At 37.8% G+C, this 22,804-nt stretch overlaps 1 protein-coding gene across 21 annotated transcripts in view; it reads left to right on the forward strand.

Moving 5' to 3' along the window:
- Positions 1-22,804, forward strand: part of ANK2 (ankyrin 2) — a 223,374-nt gene that overhangs the window by 159,560 nt on the left and 41,010 nt on the right. For 9 of the 21 annotated variants that reach the window (XM_057428310.1, XM_057428317.1, XM_057428319.1 and 6 more), the window contains 4 exons: positions 1,766-1,910; positions 7,043-7,145; positions 7,728-7,831; positions 20,975-21,199. In XM_057428310.1, coding sequence (XP_057284293.1) covers positions 1,766-1,910; positions 7,043-7,145; positions 7,728-7,831; positions 20,975-21,199 — 577 coding nt within the window. Of the gene's footprint in view, positions 1-1,765; positions 1,911-3,824; positions 3,837-7,042; positions 7,146-7,727; positions 7,832-12,241; positions 12,278-20,974; positions 21,200-22,804 lie in introns of all 21 variants that reach the window. The other 12 variants (XM_057428311.1, XM_057428318.1, XM_057428325.1 and 9 more) reach the window with 4 other exon arrangements.

Here is a 22,804-nt window from a genome sequence, read left to right on the forward strand (position 1 = left end):
TGTTTCTAGTATAGATGGAATGTCTGGCATGATTATAAGAATCTAGTTTATTTGAAATATAACTTGAAATTTCTTTTGCTGTTTGATTAACAGCACTGCCTTAATATCTTCCAAGTTTTTACTAAGCCCTGTGCTTTATAATGTGATACTCCCAGGAAACAGGAGGCATCATCTGTCAGAAGACAGGAAACATGCAATGACTAAATGCATTTTATTGTTTTCTGTGAAACTGTGCCAGTTTCTCCCTCTTAATATGGGCAGATGGAATTTTCAAGAGCTTTTGGTGTTACACTGAAAAGATTTAGGCCTCATTTTTCTATATGGTGTTTGTGTCTACAAAAAAATCTTGAGCCCCCAAAGGTTACTTGGTTTTAGATGAGAAATTATAAATTAATTATTTATTAGAAGAATCATCAAGCTAGAAAAGCTTTTTGGATTTTTTTTGCATGAAAACAGATATCAAGATTTCTTCCTTTTGTAGTGAGCATCTCTGCTATAGTTTGTAATACCAATAACATTTTGGACATCTGGTGGAGGGAAGGTGGTCTACCAGAAATAGAAGCAGTAACAATAATTGTTTTATTAAGACTTTAAATAACACAAGTGGCAACTGTCCTGATGCCCAAATGAATTCTGTTTGAAACAGCACGGGTACTACTTACCTACCCTTTGCAACCCTTTGTGTTTCTTAGCATGCCAGGGTGCATTACTGCAGCTGGAATGAGTAGCCCCTGAAGACTTCCTGTGTAACAGTTGTAGTCTCCTTCATGTAACTGAGCTTCAAGTTCTTGACGTTTGCCCATGCAGCTTAGAAAATGAGAAATTGTGGAGATCCTGGTGGCCTCTAGTCATGCTGTGTGGTTCTGTGGGCCACACCAAGGCTGTGGCAGTTTCATGCTGCAGTTGTTAACCATTGGGAAAACCTGAAATCTCCAAGCAGAAGCTGTGGAAACAGTGTTGCAAATGGGAAAGAAAAGAAATGTGAGCTGTTTTGTTAGTCTGCTGGGGAAAAGCAGACTGTGACTTCACATAGACAGAATTTCCTGGGGAAAAGAATTTTGGGCCTAAAAAAACCTAAACCCTCTTATTAAGAGTATATGCAAAAAGGTAACTATGTCAGATAACCAGTGATCATTTAGGCTTTTATTCATTTTCAAGTACTTTTCTGATTAATAATCATTACTATCTATGCATGTGAGCTTATTTTCAGTTTCTGGATATTGACATGTTTTTGAAATAATATTTTTGCTGATCACAAAAGGATATTGGAACATGGGTGAGACAGCTTCATATGATGTGGAGTTTGGACAATGAAGTTTAAGTTAGGATTTGTAACTGTCAGGCATAAGGCCACAGAAAACACCTTTTCAGTTGAAAATACGTGGTTTAGGCAAGTAAGTGGTTGTATTTAATCATAAACTGGCAGGCTGTGACACATCATAGTTGTGCCCAGAGAGCTAAAATGGGTAAGGGAACAGAGAGACCATGCTTTAGAGACTAGCAAAGAAATTTGCCCCTTACCAACCAGTAAGTGCAACAGCAAAAAATAAGATTAATTCATTAATCATTTTTGTTTCAATATATTGTTTTAATCTCACTTGATGTGCCAATTTCATTAAATACATTAATTGCTTGTGATTTGCAGTGTTTCCTGAGTGGAAATTGCTTTCCTGTTTATTGTGCCATCCGGCTGTTTGATTCCAGCATGGAAATGAAATAAACTTGTGTGTGTGCTTATCTCTGTCCCTTTGTGATTGGTTTAAAGGTGATGACACCATGACAGGAGATGGAGGAGAGTACCTTAGACCAGAAGACCTCAGAGAACTAGGAGATGACTCTTTACCAAGCAGCCAGTTCTTAGACGGTATGAACTACCTAAGGTACAGCTTGGAAGGAGGACGATCTGACAGGTATTTGCCTGAACACGTCCTTTCTTATGATAATTCTGCACACATTTTGTTCTAAATGTTTGAAATCCTGTTCTTGGGGACTGTTCTTTATCTAAGAGAGGTATGGGATGCACTTGTCAGGATTTCTTTATTGGGTATGTTAGCGTGGCACTTGCCACATTGTAGGAAGAAAGTCTGGTCAGGAGGAATATTTCCAGACCAGTCCAGAAGTGCATACAGTTGGCACTAATACTGGACTTAGAGTCTAGTGAAGACTTTGTGATTCTTATTTGGTTCTTGAAAAGGCATAGCTTGCTTTATTGTCTTGGTGGTCAGGCAGAGGAAGAAGAGTCTAGCTGTCTATGGAGAGGGTTTCTGATTCATCCTCATCTTTTCTGGTCATGAGTCAGGATGGCTGGGATAGGTGGAGAGGGTGTTTTAGCATTAGGTAAGCTGTTTTTTTAGAGTAGTTCGTTAGCTATAGATAGAAGGAAAGGAGCAATGCACTTGGTCATTCCACATCGGGTTCACAGTGAGTATGTTGTCAGCAAGCATATTAACTCTTTCTCTTTCATCATAGTTGAAGTAGCAGGAAAGAGAATAATTTTCCTTCTGCTGGCACAGCACAGTATTGATGTTGTAAAAAAAAAATAAAATGTTGTGTGTTCAGTTCAGAAAACTTACTCATTTGCTTATATTTGAGAAGTTGAACTTAAGTCTAGATGCATTTGTGGAATAATAATGCCTGTGACTTTAATTTTTTTTATTTTATTTTAATTATTTTAAAGAATGACACTATGGTATAAAAAAAAACAGACCAACAGAGCTCCCTTTTCAGGAGGAGAGTCTTTACTAGTGAGCGTAAGTGTGGACTCATATTGCCAGATTAACACCCACAGTTCTGGTTTACAATAGGCTACCCAGACATCCCTATTTGAAAATAACAGCGTCTAGTGTAAGTCAGTAATGTCTTCAGGCTTACTGCCTTCAGAACTGGGGCTCACTAAAGGGGAAAAAAAAAAAAATAAAAATTGAGGTCTTAGCAACAGAAGGAGTTTTTAACCTACCTCATTTTCCAGTCTTAATTTTTATTCTGGAAGTATTTACAAAGCTCAGTGAAATCAGTCAGATCCATTCTGTTTACTTCAGTGGCTATGAATTGCTCCGGGAAGAAAAGATGTCAAGAAACAGTTCTTTTTGCCTCCCAGCATGTAAAGCCCTCAGCATTCAGGTCTTATGAGCTTGGAGTCTTTGTTGGTTTTTAGACAGCTCCAGTGAATCCACTGAAAACAAAGTGACTGTGTGGCTTTTTAAATGTCGGAGTATGTTTATGAACTACAGCAGAATGCTTACAAATCAAAACCTTTTATCATGCCCTGTCAGTGGTAATGAAATTTTTTAAAATTTTATTTTAAGTTATATAGAAGTGATTGGGCAGGCAAGTGTCAAGCCAGTTTCTGCTCCCATTTAGAATATTTTAGGTTTTAAGTACAGTCAATGAATATTAGTAGATTTTCACTGGCATGTAATTGATGTGTTTTATTTTGTGATGTATGAAAATCATTTCACATCCTGTATCAAGCATGATTATTTTGAGATGAAGTAGAATTCTGAAGGAAGAAAGAATAAGAGAAAAAAGTACATCTTTCTGACTCCATGGTCTCATTTTCTGTCACTGTCAGGTTACTGGTTGTAAGAGATTTCACAGGGACACCTTTTTTTTTTGCTTTTCTGTTGATGTGATTTTTGTTGTATTATACTGGCTTTGATTTTTCAAGAAATTCAGTAGAGCAAAATAGTATTAGCAGTCTAGACTCATGTAATCTTATGCATTAAACAATTTGATTTAAAAACATGTATTTTTCTTTTGTAACCGTCTTCCCTATTTATTTTATTTTTCTGTCCCCTTCATTCTTTTTTGTATGCTTTCATTAGCACCATGCCCAGGTAGGTATTACACAGCATGAAAACTTCTTGTCTCTGTATCCTTCTATGGCACCTGTCTCTGTTCATCCATTTTGGAGGCCTGCTGTATGCCAGAAAGTTGATCTGGAGAACCAAGTGAACGACACTGCAGTTGGAGATAGTTACAGTTTCAAAGGAGTCTGATATGTAGTGGGAAATATGGATCCAGCAGTGCTTTCTGTCTAGAAAGGTCACAGTGTGGCACAGCAACTGTCCCGCAGAAACTTTCTTGATTCCTGTAAAGGTACTGTTAGCAAGGATCAGGAAGGTTGCAGTAGATCACAACAGCTGGGAGGTGGCTGTCACCATGCTGCTGGGAGGCTTAGCTGTCTACATGGAGAGATAGCGATAGAATAAAAATTAAAGAGAATGGAGTACACCAGTTGGATTCTCCCTCTGCATATTAAGAGCCAGGGCTGAATCAGGCCATATCAGATCACCAGTATTTGAAAAGGCTCTGATCCATTTTACGACCCTTCCACCTTTCTGATCTATGATAGGTGTGAGGAAGGTTTTCAGTCTTACTGAGAAATATTTTCAAGGCTGATTTAGTCAGTTTTCAGTTATACCAGGCTCTTTTCCCAGCTTCTGAAACAACATGCACTTCCCACAACAGCAGATACACTCAAGTGGACTAGCAATTGCTAGAGCTCTGTCTAGGCTGGCAAATGGTTGTGTAGTGCAACATGGTCTCTCAGTCACCCAGATTAGAAACTTGGCTAGAGCATGCTGCTCTTATTTTCTGGATACCACCTAGGCTTTTTTTCAGGGCTTAGAAGAGGTGGCTGACACATGCCTGTGCATAACCTAATATGGGTAAGACATACTCTTATGTTCAGGAGCTTTGTGGCATTCCTGGATTCCAAAATTCAGTCTCTGGGGCTAGGTACTATTGACCCAACAAACCGTGTGAATTAAGATTTATCAAACAGATTTGGGAAAAAAACCCTGTATTCAAACATTAGTTGTATCTGTGATTTAGGTTTTGGTTTTTTGTGGTTTGGTTTTTTTTTTTCAGGGTCCCTGAAGACTTATTACAATAATAAACAGTAAATTCTGTTCTGTGCCACTGCTCTTCTGTATCTGGACTCTTGTTTGAGTCAGTACTTTTATTTTTAAGCCTCAGAAGCACAAACCTTTTAACTACTGGTTTAGCTGGTGCAGCACACAGAAGAGGGGCGATGTCACCTGAAGGCTAGTTTTGAAATTAAGTGTAGGACAAAATTAAAATTTCTAATGTATTGCAGGCCACAGTCATGCTTGTGCATACCATGGCTGTTGATAAAGTCCATACCCTCAATATATTGGATATTTACTGGAGCTTGCATACAGGTACCACATAGTGGCCTACTTGTAGTGGTGGTAGTAGCAGTGCTGGGTACTTGCAGGAGTATACAGACAAAATCACCTTACAGGTAGAAAAACTAACCAGATCTAGTACATGCTTCCTTTCATTCAGTATCTGTCTGGGACATAACATTAGGTGAATAGCAGAACCTACAACTTGGATGGCGAACCACTTACAAGCATTGCATGGTGCAAAAAAGCAGTTCTGGAAGTGTCAAACATTGCAGTGAATCAAGGATAATGATGGCAAATGGGGTCTGCTACTGAGGATTATTTTTCAACCGAAGAACAAATGTTCACTGAAGTACTCGTGTTGTGAACAAGCAAGGTGTATTCTCCCTACCCAGTTCACACTAAAATGTTTAACCAATGTACTCTTCAGTCAGGATTCTGTTTCATGACATGTAAGAGATGATTTATTGTTGGTTTCTTTTTCTCAAGACTTTCCTAAGGCTCGTACTTGTATAATACTTATCGTTGCTTTCAGTTTTGCACACTCCATCTAGTATGCTAAATAGGCCATTGGTATAAGTCAGTGATGAATAGCATTGGTTATTCTTCAATGTCATGTATTGTTAATAAAAATAAGAGAACCATTTCCTTCTAAAAATGCATCAAAAACTGATGGAGTGAGTGTAGCTGTTGTTAAAAAAGGCTTGCTGGTCTGAATCAGATGGTAAAATATTTCCAGCAAGACCTGCACCTAAAGCACTTGAATCTTGCGTCCATCATGTACACGACTTTCTTACTGCTAACTGCTGCTAAGGAATTATCCCTTAAAATTTGATGTGTTGAGATGAATGGCCTGTTGTTCTGATCCAGTGCATTAGTCATGATAAATACTACTCATGGTTGTGTAATCCATGAAAAATAAACCACTTCCTTCAGTGATAGGTCCTATACTCCTCAAGATACAGAACAACATCACAGAGTACACATACAACGTCGGAAGGTGGTTGATCTGTTTTTAAAAATCACTATTGTAATACTGCTGCTGGTAAATATTTAAAGGACAAAACTAGTGCTGTTTGGTAGCAGAAACCCCATTTACCTCAATATGTCCTTCTGTGGTGTCTTATTTGTCTTTTTTTGCCTTTTTTGCTAACATATACTGCAGTTACGTTCTGAGCCAGTGCTTGGAAGCAGCTTATTTACAGCCTTGCATCTCCCATTGCTATAGCAACCAGTTTTCTGTAGGTCTGTGTGTACTTGCAAAGACAACACTGCTCACATTTGGACTGCCTCTCTAAAGATGCTGTTGGCATACTGAGGATGAGTTTTGTTTCACACAGGAGCTTGCAGCTGGCCACAATTCACCTTGCTGTGTGTACCTTCCAGGGGACAACATCAAGCTTATTTGTTTACAGTCTTAAAGGGAGAGAGTAGATCATAACAAAGCTTCAGAAAGGGTCCTTTCAGCTTTTCTTTAGTTACTAGCGTTCTGGTTTTCCATAGTGGTGTGCTTTTGTGACTTGCTGGACAAAGAACTTCTTTGGAGAGCCTTACTTAAAAGAAATTAATGCTCTTTATTATACGGAAACTATCATGCCACAAACCCAAGTATAAAGTATTTGTGAATATAAAATAAACTGTCATCTAGATTAATCTTTAGGTTCTGCATTTTGAAGCTGATCAGTCACCAGTGGCCCTTGGTCAGCAAGGTAGCATGCCACGGATTTGTAAAGCCCTGTTTTTTCCCCTGTGACTGTTACTCCCCCTGGAAGCTGCATCATATTGCTAATAGCATGCTTTCTTCATTCTCCCACTCGATCTATCATGAAACCTTTACAACATCATCTGTGCTGCTGATGCATTGCTCTGGCATCCTGCCAACCTACCAGCCTGCGATCCTTCAGTTCAGACAGGTCCCACACACTGAGCCATGCCTCCTACCTGAGGGACAGTGCCATGATCGATGACACAGTTGTAATCCCCAGCCAGCAGGTAAGCAAATTCTCTTTAAGTTCACTTATAAACACAGAAATATAAAAAGATTACAGTTTTAATTGTACTAATAATACCATGTTGTGTATGCTTCTTTATTTTAATATAAATCTAATTTCCATAGTGTATTATGCTGTGCAGTATTAAACTCTATTCCAACATAACTGGCTAAGCTGTGTGAATATTGTACAGGGACTGTCTTCATAACATTCTCCAGGTTAACAGATTTTTGAATTATGCTAACAGCCATTGGGCTAAATATTGAGTTCATTTGACGAGCTCAAGGCCATTGTCCTCAAAGAAGTGTGCTTGCAGTTAAACAAACAGGCAAACAAATTTTGGGAAATGCCCCTTTGGTAAATCAAAGCATTCATGTCACTGGAAACACTGACATATGATTACTTTGAGCAAGTACAAAATGTTCCAGTAAGTGGTTTCTAATATCTTAATGCTATTATTACTCTGTTCTCTTTAAAAATGTTTAAACGCTTTAGGCATTACTATGCAAAATATATCTTCTTATTATTTGGTTGATGAATTGATTTTATTGTAGTAAAAAGGAGATGTTTTTTGCTTACCAAGGTAACAACTCTGGTCAAAGAAGCTGAAAGGAATTCATATCGCTTAAGCTGGGGCCCTGAAAACTTGGACAATGTGGCTCTTTCTTCCAGCCCTATTCATTCAGGGTGAGTGTCTCAATTAGCTTTATACTAAAAAAAAGAGAAACAGAATACCTGCAGTAGCAGCAGCTTCAACTGATGCTTAACCAGGAGTCATATTTTAATTCAGTGCCACTAAGAGCTGTCAGTAACTTGTTATGATCTCTTAGGCTCTGATGAGCAAGCAGAACTGAGTGGCAAGACTATCCACTGAAATAACTGCAAGTCAGTGAGCTTTTGGTCATGCTCAAGACGAATGAATTATTGACACATGGATTCGTACATTCGTGTGGATTTTATGGAGATGTAAATACAGTGCCTTTTAAAAGTCGGTAATTGAGACCAAGGGCCTAATTGATCTAGGTGATTAGTACTTCCTATGCTAGTGAAATAGTTCAGGTAAGCATCAGCTCTAGTATTTGTCATGATTTAACTACATGAACTGTGGAATCGACAAGCAACTTAAACATCATGTGCTTTACAATTATTTGTCCACTATATTTGTGTATTCTCACAACTGACTCTTTGTCAGCTTTTTTCTTTTGGGCAAACTCACTGAAAGAGAGTGAGAGAAGTCAAAATGCAGGCCCAGACAAATTCATACTTACAAAGTTTATCCTGGTTGCCTCAAAATCTGGGTGCATTTGTTTTAAGTGCTCTCACATACTGAATTTTAGGTAGTTTTATTCTTTACACTAAATTCTACACTTGTGTCCTGCTGTCAGATTTTACAACGCATGTGCAGGTGAATTCGTAGGAAACTGATTTCATAAAAAAGCATTTAATTTCTGTGGAGCTACATTGTACGCAGCATGGCTGGACATCACAAGGAGAAAGATTTTACTGTAAATCGCAAATGAATTTGCAACAGTCTTGCAAGAGTCCATATCTTTCAAAAAATAATATTGGAGTCCCATTTGGAATGACAGTCAGTCCTGATCTAGAAGAGGAACAGTATTGTCTTACTGCAATTTCAAATTGACTGATTTGTGACACGTATGAGAAGTTTGTTAGTTGGTAGCAGGGTATTTGGCTGTGACCAGTGCTGTTTGGATTTGCTTCTCTTCAGATCCAAACTAACAAATCTAACAGAAATACTTAATATGTACATTATGTATGGTTTATGCGTCCATATTTATGTCAGAATGTAAGCTTTAAAATTGTTTTGGTGGTTTATTCAAACCCTAAGTAGTTCACAGACTGTTTCAAAAGGATGTGTTATTTTTCACTGTCAGAAAGGTAGGTCTCACCAGTGATTGCAAAGGATAAACTAGATACTTTCTAGGAGAGTGGCATTTATTTCTTGGATGTGCAGTCATTTTGTATTTTTCTTTTTAAAAAATATTAGTGATATTTAGACCTTTCTGGATGACCAGGGTGCTAGTGGTAGAATAAGATACTAGATTTTAATAGGAGCAATAATGTCTGCAGCCTTGTATAAAATAGTGACATTTGACACAAATAATTATGTTCTTCTTATATTACCAACCAACTTGCCACTAAATATTGTAGTAAATAAATCTTTAGTAATGATTACTTAGCCTATGGAAAAGTCTGTACAACACTTCATTTTTATCTTGCTTAGACTTGTCCAGGTCATTAAGTTATCATAAACTGTTGGGTGCCTCTTGTTTACACCTCTTTTTTAGGAAAATACATTGACCACTAGGGTTCTGCTTGTAAGTCCTTATTTTAAAAGTGAAATAATCATAGAAGTACTGTGTGAGAGATTTTTGCATTTACTTAGCTGGAAAAACAAGTATGTTTGTTATTTATGCCCCTCTTGTGACCTACACCCTCCTTCCTATGCAGACATGCTCTATTATCAGGTTCTCGTGAACTAGCAACACTGTTGGCATTTCAGGTGCACACACTGAAGTAGTATGTATCTGTCATGAAAGACAACTCTTCGTGTTGGAAAAGAAATACAATATAAACATTGTTAGTGGCTTAAAGCAAGGATATGGCCTCAGTTTTGCCTGGGACACTGGAAGCATATTGAAATCAGACCATGTTTTTATAAAGTAACACCTCAGCAAAGCATTGAATGGTACTTTATTTGAGACCGATTATCTTAATTTTGTATTCTGTACAATCCGGAAAAAAAAAAAGACAGTATTCTTTCCCTGCAGTACTCAGGGGCTAAACCCAAATTGTTGCTGAGTTCCTACTGATCTCCCATTGCAGTGGGGAGTGGATCACAGTGTAACACCCCCAAGGAAAAAGGTAGATCTAGAGAGAATTGTTCTTTTGGTGTGGAATTTCACAGACGTATATTTCACCCTTTGCATAACTAACCAAAACTTCTATGCTTGAAATTTCAGAAGGGGAAAATGTTTTAACCATCCACTTAAAATTTAAATATAACTGTTTTTTCAGTATGTTGATAGTTTCATCAATAAAGAAAGAAAAGCAAGATCTTTGGTTAGGGCCCTTGGCAGCTATTTTAAAAACAAGGAAGTAAATATCTCTTAAGAGGTAACACTTTTTTAATGCTCACCATCTCCTGGTCATTTTACATGCCCAGCAGGTTCCAAATTAATTTCATATATTGGCTGAAGGAAAAAGTATTAATTCCTACATTTAAACTACTTGTCAGCAAATCAGATTCACTTCTGATAAAACTGTCTGATCTAACATGCTGAGCAATGTTAAGAATCTCTGAATACGCCAGAAAGTTTGGGTACTAAATATCCAGTAAGAGTTTTATCATTTTGCTTAGTAATATTAGGGGATATTACACATAATTTCCTGATGAAGCGTTATGACAGGCAGAACTAATGCCTACATAAATGCAAATGCATTTCTCAGTTTTAATCTCATACCTCACAATATCCTGTTGTAAAAGAACACATATTTTCATTAAGTTGGAAGGCAAAAAACCACTGAACTGAAAGACTTCACTTGCAGCATTTAGACATTGCTTGACAGTATCATGTTCTTACCCCACAATAGTGAAGTGTGAATGGTAAAGGTAAGGCTGACTGTAGAATTTAAAGTATAAATTATGTGCAAAACAATGTTTTTGTCATATCTGGCTTCTGGTGATACAGTGAAAAAAATTTCCACAATTTATTTGTATAGCTTATATTTCTGAGAATTTTACTGACAAATATGTAAAGGTATGGTGGATAAGAGGCAAATCTGACATATTGTCATATTGTGAGGAAGGACCTCTTAGTTCATGATTGTTTTTTTGTTCTAGAGCAAGATTTGTACTAACTCTGCAGCTTTTCCAACTCTGACTTGCTTATGATAAAACTTTGGTTTAATGACAAATACTGATTTATTTTATATAATTTTTTAAACAAGTCCCTATTTTACTAATTGATGATCCAAGTGTATCAGTACTTGTATCGGACAAAATTAAGTAGCTGGGGTATTATTAGTGAATTTACCTTTGTGGAAGTTGTTGCTTCCATCAGTGAAAAAGGGAGAAGGATGAGGAAGTGGGCAGCTTGAACTGTGATAAATAATGTGAATTATCATTCTTAGCTGCGTATCTGCAAAAAAGGAGGCTGGATCCTTGTTAACAAGGTAAACAAAATATATTTCAAGTGTTGTATTTCGAATCCATAATGTTGTTTTCTCCAGTATGAGATTAATTTTCTGGGTAATAGTTACGGAAACAGGACCTGGCAGCGATTCTTAAATCTAAAAGTCTGATTGATTTCAAATTATACAGTAGCCTTTATGACCTTTGTTCAGAAAGTTACAATCAGGCAGAAGAGTGGGTCTGTTTCATGAATAGCAAGTGGCTGTTCATGTCAGTGAAGAAAGTGGCAACAGAAAAACATATAATAAAAAATGTCATCAGACAACTAACTGACAATGTGACACATTGCTAAGAGCCTAAACAGGTCAAAGTGAAAGTTTGAAATTTGTCATTCTGTAGTGCAGAACAAAAGGAGGACAAGAAACATGCTGAAATGGAAGAAAGTGGATGACAAAATATATTAATAGGACATTTGAAGAAAAGAAAATCATGGTTTATTGTGTTATCAGAAACAGTGGCTGGAATTACCTTAGATACCTTACCCTGTGATAGATATATTGTGGTCGAATTTTAGATGTGGATACCTAAACCATGCTGCATTTCACCTAATCTAGTTCTTGAAGGTGTACTCGGGCTCTAAGTGTACATTTTAGGTATCTGGCTTCCAGTTTGAGAATGTGTGTAAAGAAACCAGATCACTCTAGCTTTATTGATCTACTAGTAGTAACCCTTTGTAACCAAGGATGTCTGTGTAGGCTTATTTTCCATACTACTGACTCCTACCTTTTCATGTGTAATGAATATGCATATATATGTATATGTTCATGTGTTTAGTTTAGAAATTCGTTTCATTTTTCTGATATTTCAATATTTCATTTAACTCATTCTTTTTTTTCCCCTTTCTTTTCCTTTTTGATGTTAAATCATCTATTCTATTACAGACAGTCTTCTCCGTGTCTTGATCATGACAACAGCAGGTGAACTTCTGCATAATTTCTTTCTATAATACATGGCACTTCTCACCCACCCTGTTCATTTTCCTCTCTTACCTCACTTCAGGATGCTTTAGTGTTTTGATAATGCATGTTAGCCAAGAGAAAAGAGACTAGCAGTAATTACTGCTACACAGGGCCATAGTAGCTGTAACAGCAGTTACACATGGCCGTATTTATCTGCATAGACAGTAAGTCATCTGCTGTGTTCTCTGTAAGAAAAAAATACTGGATGCATAATAAGTCCACTACAAAGACTCTTAACAAAGCTTCTTACAGATTTCTAGATAGTTTGAACCATTGATTTAATTAACAAGACATTTTCTCTGTTGGTGGCATGGTTTAATATTATTAAAAGGAAGGACTGCACCTCTCCACCCACTAATTTAACCCAAACCATTGCAGAGAGGTTTAGTTTTAGCGGTTATATTGCTTAGGGAGGCTTTTATATCCCTTATCTATATAAAAAATAATGCAGATGCAGTCCCTAAGCCATATTTTCCAAATTATGCCACCCTATTAAAACTAGCAGAATAACAGCACAGACCCAGTATATTTATTTTTTCATTCCAGATGCATTTTTTGTGTGACCTCAGTTAATCAGTGGTTGAATCCCTGGCACATTATGTCCTCTATAGAACACCTGAAGCAGTACCTACCCAATGGAAGGAGATGACCTTCACTTGGCAAACTGTTTATTGGCACAGTGCCTTTTCATCTCCTTTAACATAACTGTATAAAGGTGAAAATCTTATTAAATGTTCATCTTAAATGTAAAATTATTAAATAAAAACTTAAACTATAAACCCATATTTTTAGGCCATGTCTCACAATCTCCCTCTAGTTGACTAGTGCAGTGAAGACAATGTTACCAGATGTTAATATTCCAGTGGTTTCCTGTGTAGGATCATGTTTTTTGTCCTCCTGGAATGTGTATTTTGCCTCGTTGATGTATGGCATAGTTGCAGCCTGATGGAAAGCACACTGAGTTTGTTGAATGACTTGCTGTTGACTTCAGCAGGAGCTGGATCAAGACATTGTTTCTTAATTTTAGACTTTGTCAGTTTTCTTCTCCAGCTGAACACTTTACAATGGCTGAAGCACCCTGATTGTTTCTACTTCTTCACTCTGCGACTAACACTGAATTGCTGCTATCTCCTTGTTTCCCAGTTTCTTTTAAAAATTAAGATAATATATGCAGAAAAGTTCTTAAATGTGTCTATGATAGATGTGCTCTAGTTAGAGCTTTTTCTTGCTCCCTGCTACCTGATGAGAGCATGTGTGCCTGCCTAGCTGGTCTGAAAAGATAATTGCACCCAAACTGAGTGTATGAAAGTGGTGGTCTATTGATTTGGCCTACTCTGGGTTTATGTGTTCACAGAACTATTGCCTGTTCTAGAAAGGCAGTTCGCAAAGATGCTGGGTTTGCATGGCTCCTCAAGTGATTCTACAGAATAAGACGTGTGTTAGAGTGCTAACATGCTTGCATTCACAGCCACCTGACACTGTGACTATTCTATGAAGCTATTTATGTGACACTGATTCTTCACAAATCATAGAATTGTAGAATGGTTTGGTTTCGAAAGGACCTTAAGATCATCTAGTTCTAACCCCCTGCTATGGGCAGGGGCACCTCACCCTAGACCATGTCGCCCAAGGCTCTCTCTACCTGGCACACAATAAATCACACAATAAGTATCACACAATAAGTACCTGTTTTCACCCCACCCTCCCTACTGCTGACATGTTCAGTTTTTAGTTTATTTGTTCAACTTGATATTATCTTTCAGATGAGCACAGATACAGAATAAAACCAAGTTAATTCTGCAAAATAAATAACTTGGGCTCAGATCTGATATGCAGCTATTTCATGAAAATACACCACAACATTTTGTCCTTGTAAGGCGGATAAATCTAGTGCATACATATCGTCTGTGTTTTGTTTGAGTGGAACCATTTTCTCTGCTCTCTGTAGAAGGCATGGAAACAGTCTGAAAGATTTAGGGGCCTTCTATATATGCCCTCAACCAGAACAATGCTGTAGCCAAGGTTATTTGATGTAGTTACCTTTCATATGGCAAGTATGTAGTTTTCAATTGCTCTGGAATTGAAAAGAATTAAAAATCCTCTCTAATTTATGAGTAAATTTTGCTAAATTGGAGGAGATTGGATAATGCTTGATCTACCTGCTAACCATGAGTTTAACAGAAGCATGTATAGACTCCCCTGCAGTCTCTAACTTTTTCCTAGAAAAGAATTGCTTTTGTTATTTATATTTTTCTTGAAAAGAAAGAAAAGAAAAAGAAAAGAAAAAGAAGAAAAAAGAAAAGAAAAGAAAAGAAAAGAAAAGAAAAGAAAAGAAAAGGTGTTGTGGTTTAAGCCCAACTGACAACCCAGAACCACGCAGCCGCTCGCTCACTCCCCCTGTTCCTCCCAACCCCGTTCCCAGAGTGATGGGGAGGAAAATCGAAAGAATGTAACTCCCACGAGTTGAGATAAGAACAGTCCAGTAACTAAGGTATAACACAAAACCACTACTGCTACCACCAATAATAATAATGATAAGGGAAATAAAAAGGGAAGAGAATACAGCCCTCACCACCCACCAACTGATACCCAGCCTGACCGAGCAGTGATCTAGCCCTGCTGGGTAACTGCCCCCAGTTTATATACTGGGCATGTTCTGTGGTATGGAATGCCCCTTTGGCTAGTGTGGGTCAGGTGTCCTGTCTCTGCTTCCTCCCAGCTTCCCCTCCTCCATGGCAGAGCATGAAACTGAGAAAGTCCTTGGTCAGAGTAAACATTACTGAGCAACAACTAAAAACATCGGTGTTATCAGCATTATTCTCAGGCTGAAAGTCAAAAACACAGCACTGCACCAGCTACTAAGAAGGAGAAAAATGACTGCTACTGCTACAGTATCCACCCCTTATTCCATACCATTCATGTCATGATCAGGCCATCACTCTTGTCTCAGTATATATATATATATATATATATATATATATATATATATATATATACACACATCCACACACACTCAAATAGAGAGAGATCATTCCTTAGTGCATTCCAATCCCTATAAAGCTGCCGAGTTCATGATGTCAGGCTACATATGTTGTAACAGTCTTTCAGAGCAGGAGAGGCTGTGTGCAGTGCTGGATTGTTGCCTGCTGATGATACCGCAGAATTCGTCTGGTTTCATCAAAGTTCATTCTTTGTTGGGATGATGGTTGAAGGGAAGTCAGGGATGGTCGCTGGTAACCTGAAGGTATCTAGCTGGTGGGCTATAAAAGTCTACATAGCAGGCAGCATATAATTGAGTTCATTGGCTGTTTTCCCCTAAAATCAAATCCCCTTGAGGTACACATTGGATTTCCCCATCTTCCCTCATTACCCACCAAGTATGTCCGGGTTCCTGAGCAAAAGCAATCCCACCAGTGGGTTTGCCTTTACCTGAAGCAGGAATAACCCAGAGTGTCTTCCCCAGAAAATTCTTTATGTGCACCACAGGAACTTTATCCCCTTCTACAGTATGTAAAAGTTCTGACTGGGCTGGGCCAGCCCTCTTGCCAGATTCTCTGGTGTTGACCAACCAGATGGCTTTTGGTAAATGTATATCCCAATATTTGAAAGTCCCACCACCCATTGCTCTCAGTGTAGTTTTTAACAGCCCGTTGTACCATTCAATTTTCCCAGAGGCTGGTGAAAAAAGAATAGAGAAAAGAGAAAAGAAAAAAGAAAAAAGAAAAGAAAAGAGAAAAGAGGAAAGAAAATGAAAGAAAAGAAAGAAAAGATAAAAAGGAAAAGAAAAGAAAAGGAAAAAGAAAATACAGAAAAAAGAAAAGAAAAAAAAGAAAAGAAAGAAAAAAGAAAAGAGAGGAATCCCGATTTACCCCTCATTTTCTTTAAGAGTGCTGAGAAAGATCATCATGGTGTTGCCCTGGTTTCCCTTGACATACAAATTCTGACTTTGCTGCTTTAACTAATAATCTGCTTTGATTTTGAATCATCACTTAATTGAAATTTAAGTTCTTGCCATGGGCTGCCAGAATAAGCCGAAATCAGTGCTAAAGACGGATGCTTCCAGTATATATAGTTATTACGGGAAGGACGTTTAGAACATCTTCTGAAATGGACTTTTGCTGATGGAAAGTACACGTTATTTTGATGCATTGCTTGATCAGTCAGTTCAGTTATTTTGTCCACCTTTGTATTAAAGGTCTCACAAGAATGTTTTCCTACTTATCAGCTGTCCAGATGTTTTCTCCTATTTGTATTGTTTTCCCTCTTCTCAGTTTTCCTTCATTTCTCCCAACCAGTTAGTCTCTGCTAAGGTTTTCCTTCCCCCATTAAACTATCTTTAACCTCATTTGAAAATTGTAGCTATTATATCAACATGGAGTTCCTATAAGTTATTTTAGTTTCTTTTATTTTTTTTTTTTAATTTTAAATATTATAATAAATCATCATAAAAGTATGTAAGGAGCATGTAGCAGCCTAATACTTTCAGGGTTCCCTCTTTCTTCTCCTCCTCTGGTGATAACCTGCAAGAGCTTTCTGATTCCCTTTAATCCCTTTTATTTATTTTTTTTCCTCTTGAACTCTTCAAAGCCATTTGCATTTCTCCTTAATGAGCCCTCTCCCTTTCATTCTTTGTACGTAGTTGTTGGCAGTGCTTATAGTAGTTCTCCCTGCGATTGGAACACATGGAATGATCCATGTATCCTACTTAGCCAAAAGTCCCTATTTGCACAAGAAAATTGGCATTAGCAGAGGGTGCCCAGTACCCTTGGCAGAAGGAGGCTCTTCAGGAAGTTTGAAATCAGAGCAGGGAAGACCAATGCAAAGATTGAACGGGTACCTCTCAGGGATGGTAAAGCAAAGCACTGGCTCTCTGCATGCAGCATGCAACAAAGCTTCAGGAGTCTGTATGATTTTAGGGTTATTCATATGCTAGAATTAGGTGTTATTGTCTTTTGACCATGGGAGTTTATTGTGATAATGTGCCACTTCCCAGAGTGATGCCTTAATCCTGCTAGTTTTGTCTGTTCATTTGAGTACAATCTCTTCCTATTTCAGCCTTGTCACTTAACAACATCTGACCAAAGAAACATTAAGGAGGGGAAAAATAATGCATGTGTGCATGGGCAACAAAATGATTAACGTGCATTTTACTTTTCCTCTATATTAGTCATACAATTTTTTTACTTTTCTAAATACACATTTCAGAAAGAATGTTTTATGTCATGTGTTCGTTTTGTATAGATTATTTGCATGTTGATATACACAGTCCTTCAAAAGGCCAAAGCTTTCCTAGTCCTGGAACAGTAATGTCATCATCCAGATGCCCTGTTATGTAGCAGATAGCCAGAAAAAGAGGCTGCTATGATTCAGAAAATGCTTTATTACAAATTATTTGTCTGACCCTTTTGTATAGCAGTAAGTATGTGAAATGTGCTTATTAAAAAAAAAGGAAGAAGAAACTGGATTAGATAAGTGGATGAAAAAAGAAATGTGGCAAATGGTTGGGAAATAAACAGGGTGATATGGTGAAAAAGAACATATTTTTATACTTGGGTCAGCTTTACAAGTCCTCTAGCAATGTACTGTTCTTTCAGACTTTTATGCCATGGTTCTGGAGCTGAGGAATTTTGTCCTTCAGTTTCTTTCTTTTGCACTAATTCATGCTATTTGTCCAAAATTCGTTTTTTTTTTTGAAATTTCGTAGTATATAGCTGGTTTTGTCAACTGTCTTCTCCATATCTAGTGAGGCAATTGGCGCTAATCTTTCTATGCTGTCCTCACAGAATTCTGTGTTTGTCTGGATTTGCTGTCTGGCAGTTGAAGAAGTCACAAAGCCCTTCAGGAGTCCCCCATTTAATCTGAGGGTCTATTTCTGTGATAGAGCACAAATCTGTTTTTTGGTGTATATGTGGTGAACGCTTCTGTTTGCTAGATTGTGTCCATTATTTAGTAAGTACAATAGACCTTCCTTATGATAGAAACAGCTGTTTTTACCCTGAATAATAACACCCTACTGTTTTTATTCTGTTTTCTTGATGTCCACTTTCCAGTGATACTTAACCTTGGCCTGTTTTTCCACTCTTTGGAGCTATGCTTGGTTTCAGTGATTGATTACCGATAGATGTTGTGATAGATTGACTGACAGACCCACCAGCACATTCAGTAAACTTGATCTGAAGGAAAGAGTTGCAGCTTTAAGGCCTGAACACACAGAGCTATCCCTCTGCATCTTGAGTGCTTGCTAGAGACAAATGCCACCCTCCATTTTTAGTTGATCTGTATTAGATCCTGAGTTTTACAGGTGTGAGAACACAGGATAAGACTGTGTGTATGCGGTGAGCTACAAGTTTGTTACAGATAGTCAAAAGCAAAGAGAACTCCTGCTTCTTTGGCTTTTATATTGGTTTTATGCCACAAGCTGGTTATCTTAATTGTTGAAGTGTATAAGGTGTTCTTTATGTGACGGCACCACGATTTCAGCACTCTGCTTATCTCTTAGTCTGAAAGGAAGTCACTACAAGGAGAAAAAGGATTGTATTAAAAGCAATGGAACCCATTATTGTGCTCAGAAGGGAGATTATTTGATTTGGACCCTTACCTTTTGTGTCTATGTATTCTTCTATCAGTTAACCATGGTTTTGGCATTGCTGAGACACATGGGGAGATAGCTAAGGAGGACATGAGACAGATAGATAACCTAACAGTAATATTTCAGTGATGGACAGCAAAAGAAGGCTATCTGGTTGTTAAAGTATTCAATCTTGAGTAGTATGTCAATAATGGAAATAACTGAATCCTAAAAATTGTATTCATGACATCTTACACAATGAAAAATGTGAATGTTAATTTAATTCAGTAAGTGCACTCATTAGGTTTGGGTAATTGTGGGGGTGGTGTTTCTCTTGCTCCTAGTATTAGCATCAAAATGTGAAACTCTTCTTCCAGCACTCAGTATTGTTAACTACCTCTAAATGCATCCATCATAATAGAGACTTGGACCGATTCTCCAAAATGTAATTCAGAACCACTTTGATAAAGCTACAGTATTATTGCAACAATTGAGCATTTAGTATCGCTTAAGCTCTTCTTTCATCTGTGCTTTAGTATGTATAAAGTGTGTGTTTTGTGAAGGAAGCTTCCAAGCTCTCAGATAATCCCCAGAGAATCAAAGCTGTAAAATGTTTTCATTTTCTTTTTTTCCCCCCTTGTTAAAACCACAGAAACACCAACCTCTAAGGAATGAGATAATGGTTGTACTACCCAGACTTTTACACTAAACAAAACCTAGAGGTATATGAATGGCAGTAGAATAGGAGACTGCATGCGTGAGAAAGACTGGCATCCGTGGTGCATGGTGTGCTTCTGACTGGCGCTTGTAGCTCCTTTCCATCACCCATTTTTCTGATTTGCACGGTGTGTTGAGTGTTGTGTTTTTACAGCATGTGAAATTACTTGTAGCTGTGTGGACAAGAAATAGATGCAATCTTTGTTGCACAGAACGGTCAAGGGAACGGTGGAAAAATACCTGTATTTGTTACTCATGTTATAAGGGCTTTTCTCTATTGCAGGTCCTTCAGTAGCATTTCTGCGACTCCCAGTGTGATGATTCTATTTTAGTGGCTAGAAGTAGGCCTGGTACCATTCTGTCTCATCTACTCTTTCACTTCCAGCAATCTGGCATTCCCATCCCACATCAGGCATGATCCTAAGTCATAAATCAGTTAAAAAAAAATAAATAGAAGTAGTTCTACACCTTTCCCAAGAATGTCCCCAGTCTTTGTAACAAATCTGTCAAAATCTGCCTGTTGGTTATATATGGCACTATTAAAAGTTCAGGACAAAAGAAGTTTCATGAAATGTTTTTCTCCCTTTTAAAGAAAAAGAAAAATAAGAGGGCTCTCTAAAGATAGTTTTCTGCCTCTGTAAGTTTTCCACTGGGACATTGTATTGCAGTGGAAAGTAATGTGGAAAGACAAAAATCCATAAATGAACTTCTTACATAGTGACTGCATGTATTGTCATGTCACCAAAATCAAACAGTAAGGATGTTTTGGGTTTTTACATAATTAGGTGCTAGCTCCACTCATGTAGTATGAATTGTATCCACATGCTCCGTAATGAAATTTTATTTATTTTTTTTAAAATCCAAACCATTTTTTATTAGAAATTATAGTTTAGCAAATAACTAGAAGATCATATAGATATATTAAAATCACCCCGAACCCCTACAGTCCCTCCAATCAGAATTGGCTTTATATCCATAAGTCATAAATAATATTCTTCAATAAGATAACTAAAGAGTGCCAGATTTACAGTGGAGATGCATGCAGGTGCAGAGTAGTGGTATTTGCAGTTGACTTTGTCTCTAATAGGTAGAGACACATGTGCTCACATTTATTAGTGACTGCTGGTATTTGTCCCAACAGCAGCACTTTAAAATATGACTTTCTGGAAGAACTCTTAGATAGCAGATGTTAGTTTATGTAATAAATGACCTTAGCATGATTTGGTGCTTCACATGGGAGAAAGGCTTTTTCAAATTGTACATCTTGAGAAACAGTGATATGTACATACGTAGTTTGTTACGTATGTGGAACGTAACCAAAGGCGCTTCGATAGGGCTTGTATCTAATTTTCTTTCCCCTGATTTTTCAGCTTCCTAGTTAGTTTCATGGTAGATGCTCGTGGGGGTGCCATGAGAGGCTGCAGACACAATGGACTCCGAATCATTATTCCTCCACGGAAATGCACTGCTCCAACACGAGTGACTTGCCGGTTGGTGAAACGTCACAGACTGGCCACCATGCCTCCTGTGGTGGAAGGTGAAGGTCTGGCAAGCCGCCTGATAGAAGTGGGACCTTCTGGTGCTCAGTTTCTTGGGTAAGGGCTGTCATCTGGCCTAATGGAAAATCTTCAGTCTATTTTTTGCTTGTTTGCAAGTTGCACTGAAATGGTTCCTTTATCAGAAAAGATGCTTGTAACATATGGTAACAGACCGGCTGTGTGAAATACAAATCAGTTGTTAGTTGACAATTCACAAAGCTTTTATGCCTTTTCCTTTGAAAACAGGTATTTCTACCACTAGCACTAAGATTACTGCGCTTCCTTGCACAGAACTATTACTTGGTGTTGTGGTATTATAGTGGGAAAGGACCCTTTGCAGCCAGGAAATAATCTGCATCTAAGGCATGATTAGCACAGCACTGATCTAAAGCCCAAATGTAAAGCCTGCTACATGTGCAACACAAGTTACTGCTGCATGGTTTTAGAGACTTGTGTTGTGTTACCAGTAAATTGGGCTATCAGGGAAGCACAGCACCTTTGATTTTTCTGGGGTTGAAATTGCTAAATTAAGCAATGGGACAACTCTGGAAGATTTTGGCTGTCTTTTTTGTCCTATGCTGCAAACCTCATAGAAAGATCAGATTTGTGGCTGCTGCTGAGCTTGTCATAGGGCTTTTCAACTGAAAGCAGCAGTTCTCCACACTTTGTTTTACCAACTGTTCTCCCTATCAACTGTGGCATCCAAAAGTGGATGATTGAAGGAACCCTTTCATTCAGGAATTGTAAAAAAAAGTGACTCTGTAAACAGGAATAGTTACAGTCCATTTAGGAACAAATCAGTTGCTTTAAAATCCTATTATAACGGGCAGTCATTAGAGCCACTACCTTCGTTAGTGCTTTTGCTAAAAGATTGAGCTGAGGAAGAGAAAATAGGTGATCGGTTGCTTTTAACTGCCCACTGCGTTTCTATGGAGTGTGAAAGGAGAACATACCCAAGACATCTTCTGGTTATTTCACTTTTCCTGTAATATGGTTAAAAAGCAAGAGCAGTTCTAATACACTGCAAATGTGATGCTAAGAGCAAGCCACCATTTCTTTTGACATACAGGCTAGCTCTTAATACCACAAGTAACAGCAAACAAGCTATTAATTGGATGCTTTATACCACCAGGTCATTTTTAAAGAGAAGTAGAAAGAAAGAAGGAGAGCAGAAGAAATACTGTGCTGTCCCTTTTAGTCTTACCATTATCTTTGTCACACACAAATTGATCTTAAAGAGTGTCTCCCATTTTATTTTTAATGGTTCTTCTACCTGATGAGAATGTTTCACCTGAAAGACATAGCATAGTTTTATTCATTCTCAGATCTCTGTGACCTTCCTGCAAGAGTTTTTCTAGATGTTGTGCTGGCAGTGAAATCAGAAAATTACTGTACTGTTTACAGAGATGCATTCTAAGGTCTGAATTCTGTTCCTGTTGAGTTCACTGCCAAAACTTCCTTTGCCTTCCCATAAGCAAGAAATATCCTAAATCAAGGAAACTGATTTTGCTCATCACCAAATTGTCCTCACTAGGATGAAACTGTATTCAGTGTACAGCCTAATTCCACTCTGTGGACCAGATGGGTGGCACTGGCATTCTGGCACAAAAAATACATAAAGCTTATTTATGTTCTTTCTTTCACTGCTGCTTTGGATGTACT

The sequence above is a fragment of the Pezoporus wallicus genome, unplaced genomic scaffold (assembly GCF_028554395.1).
Source record: "Pezoporus wallicus isolate ANWC-B61680 ecotype Strahan unplaced genomic scaffold, APGP_CSIRO_Pwel_v1 contig_6312, whole genome shotgun sequence".
Lineage (NCBI taxonomy): Eukaryota > Metazoa > Chordata > Aves > Psittaciformes > Psittacidae > Pezoporus > Pezoporus wallicus.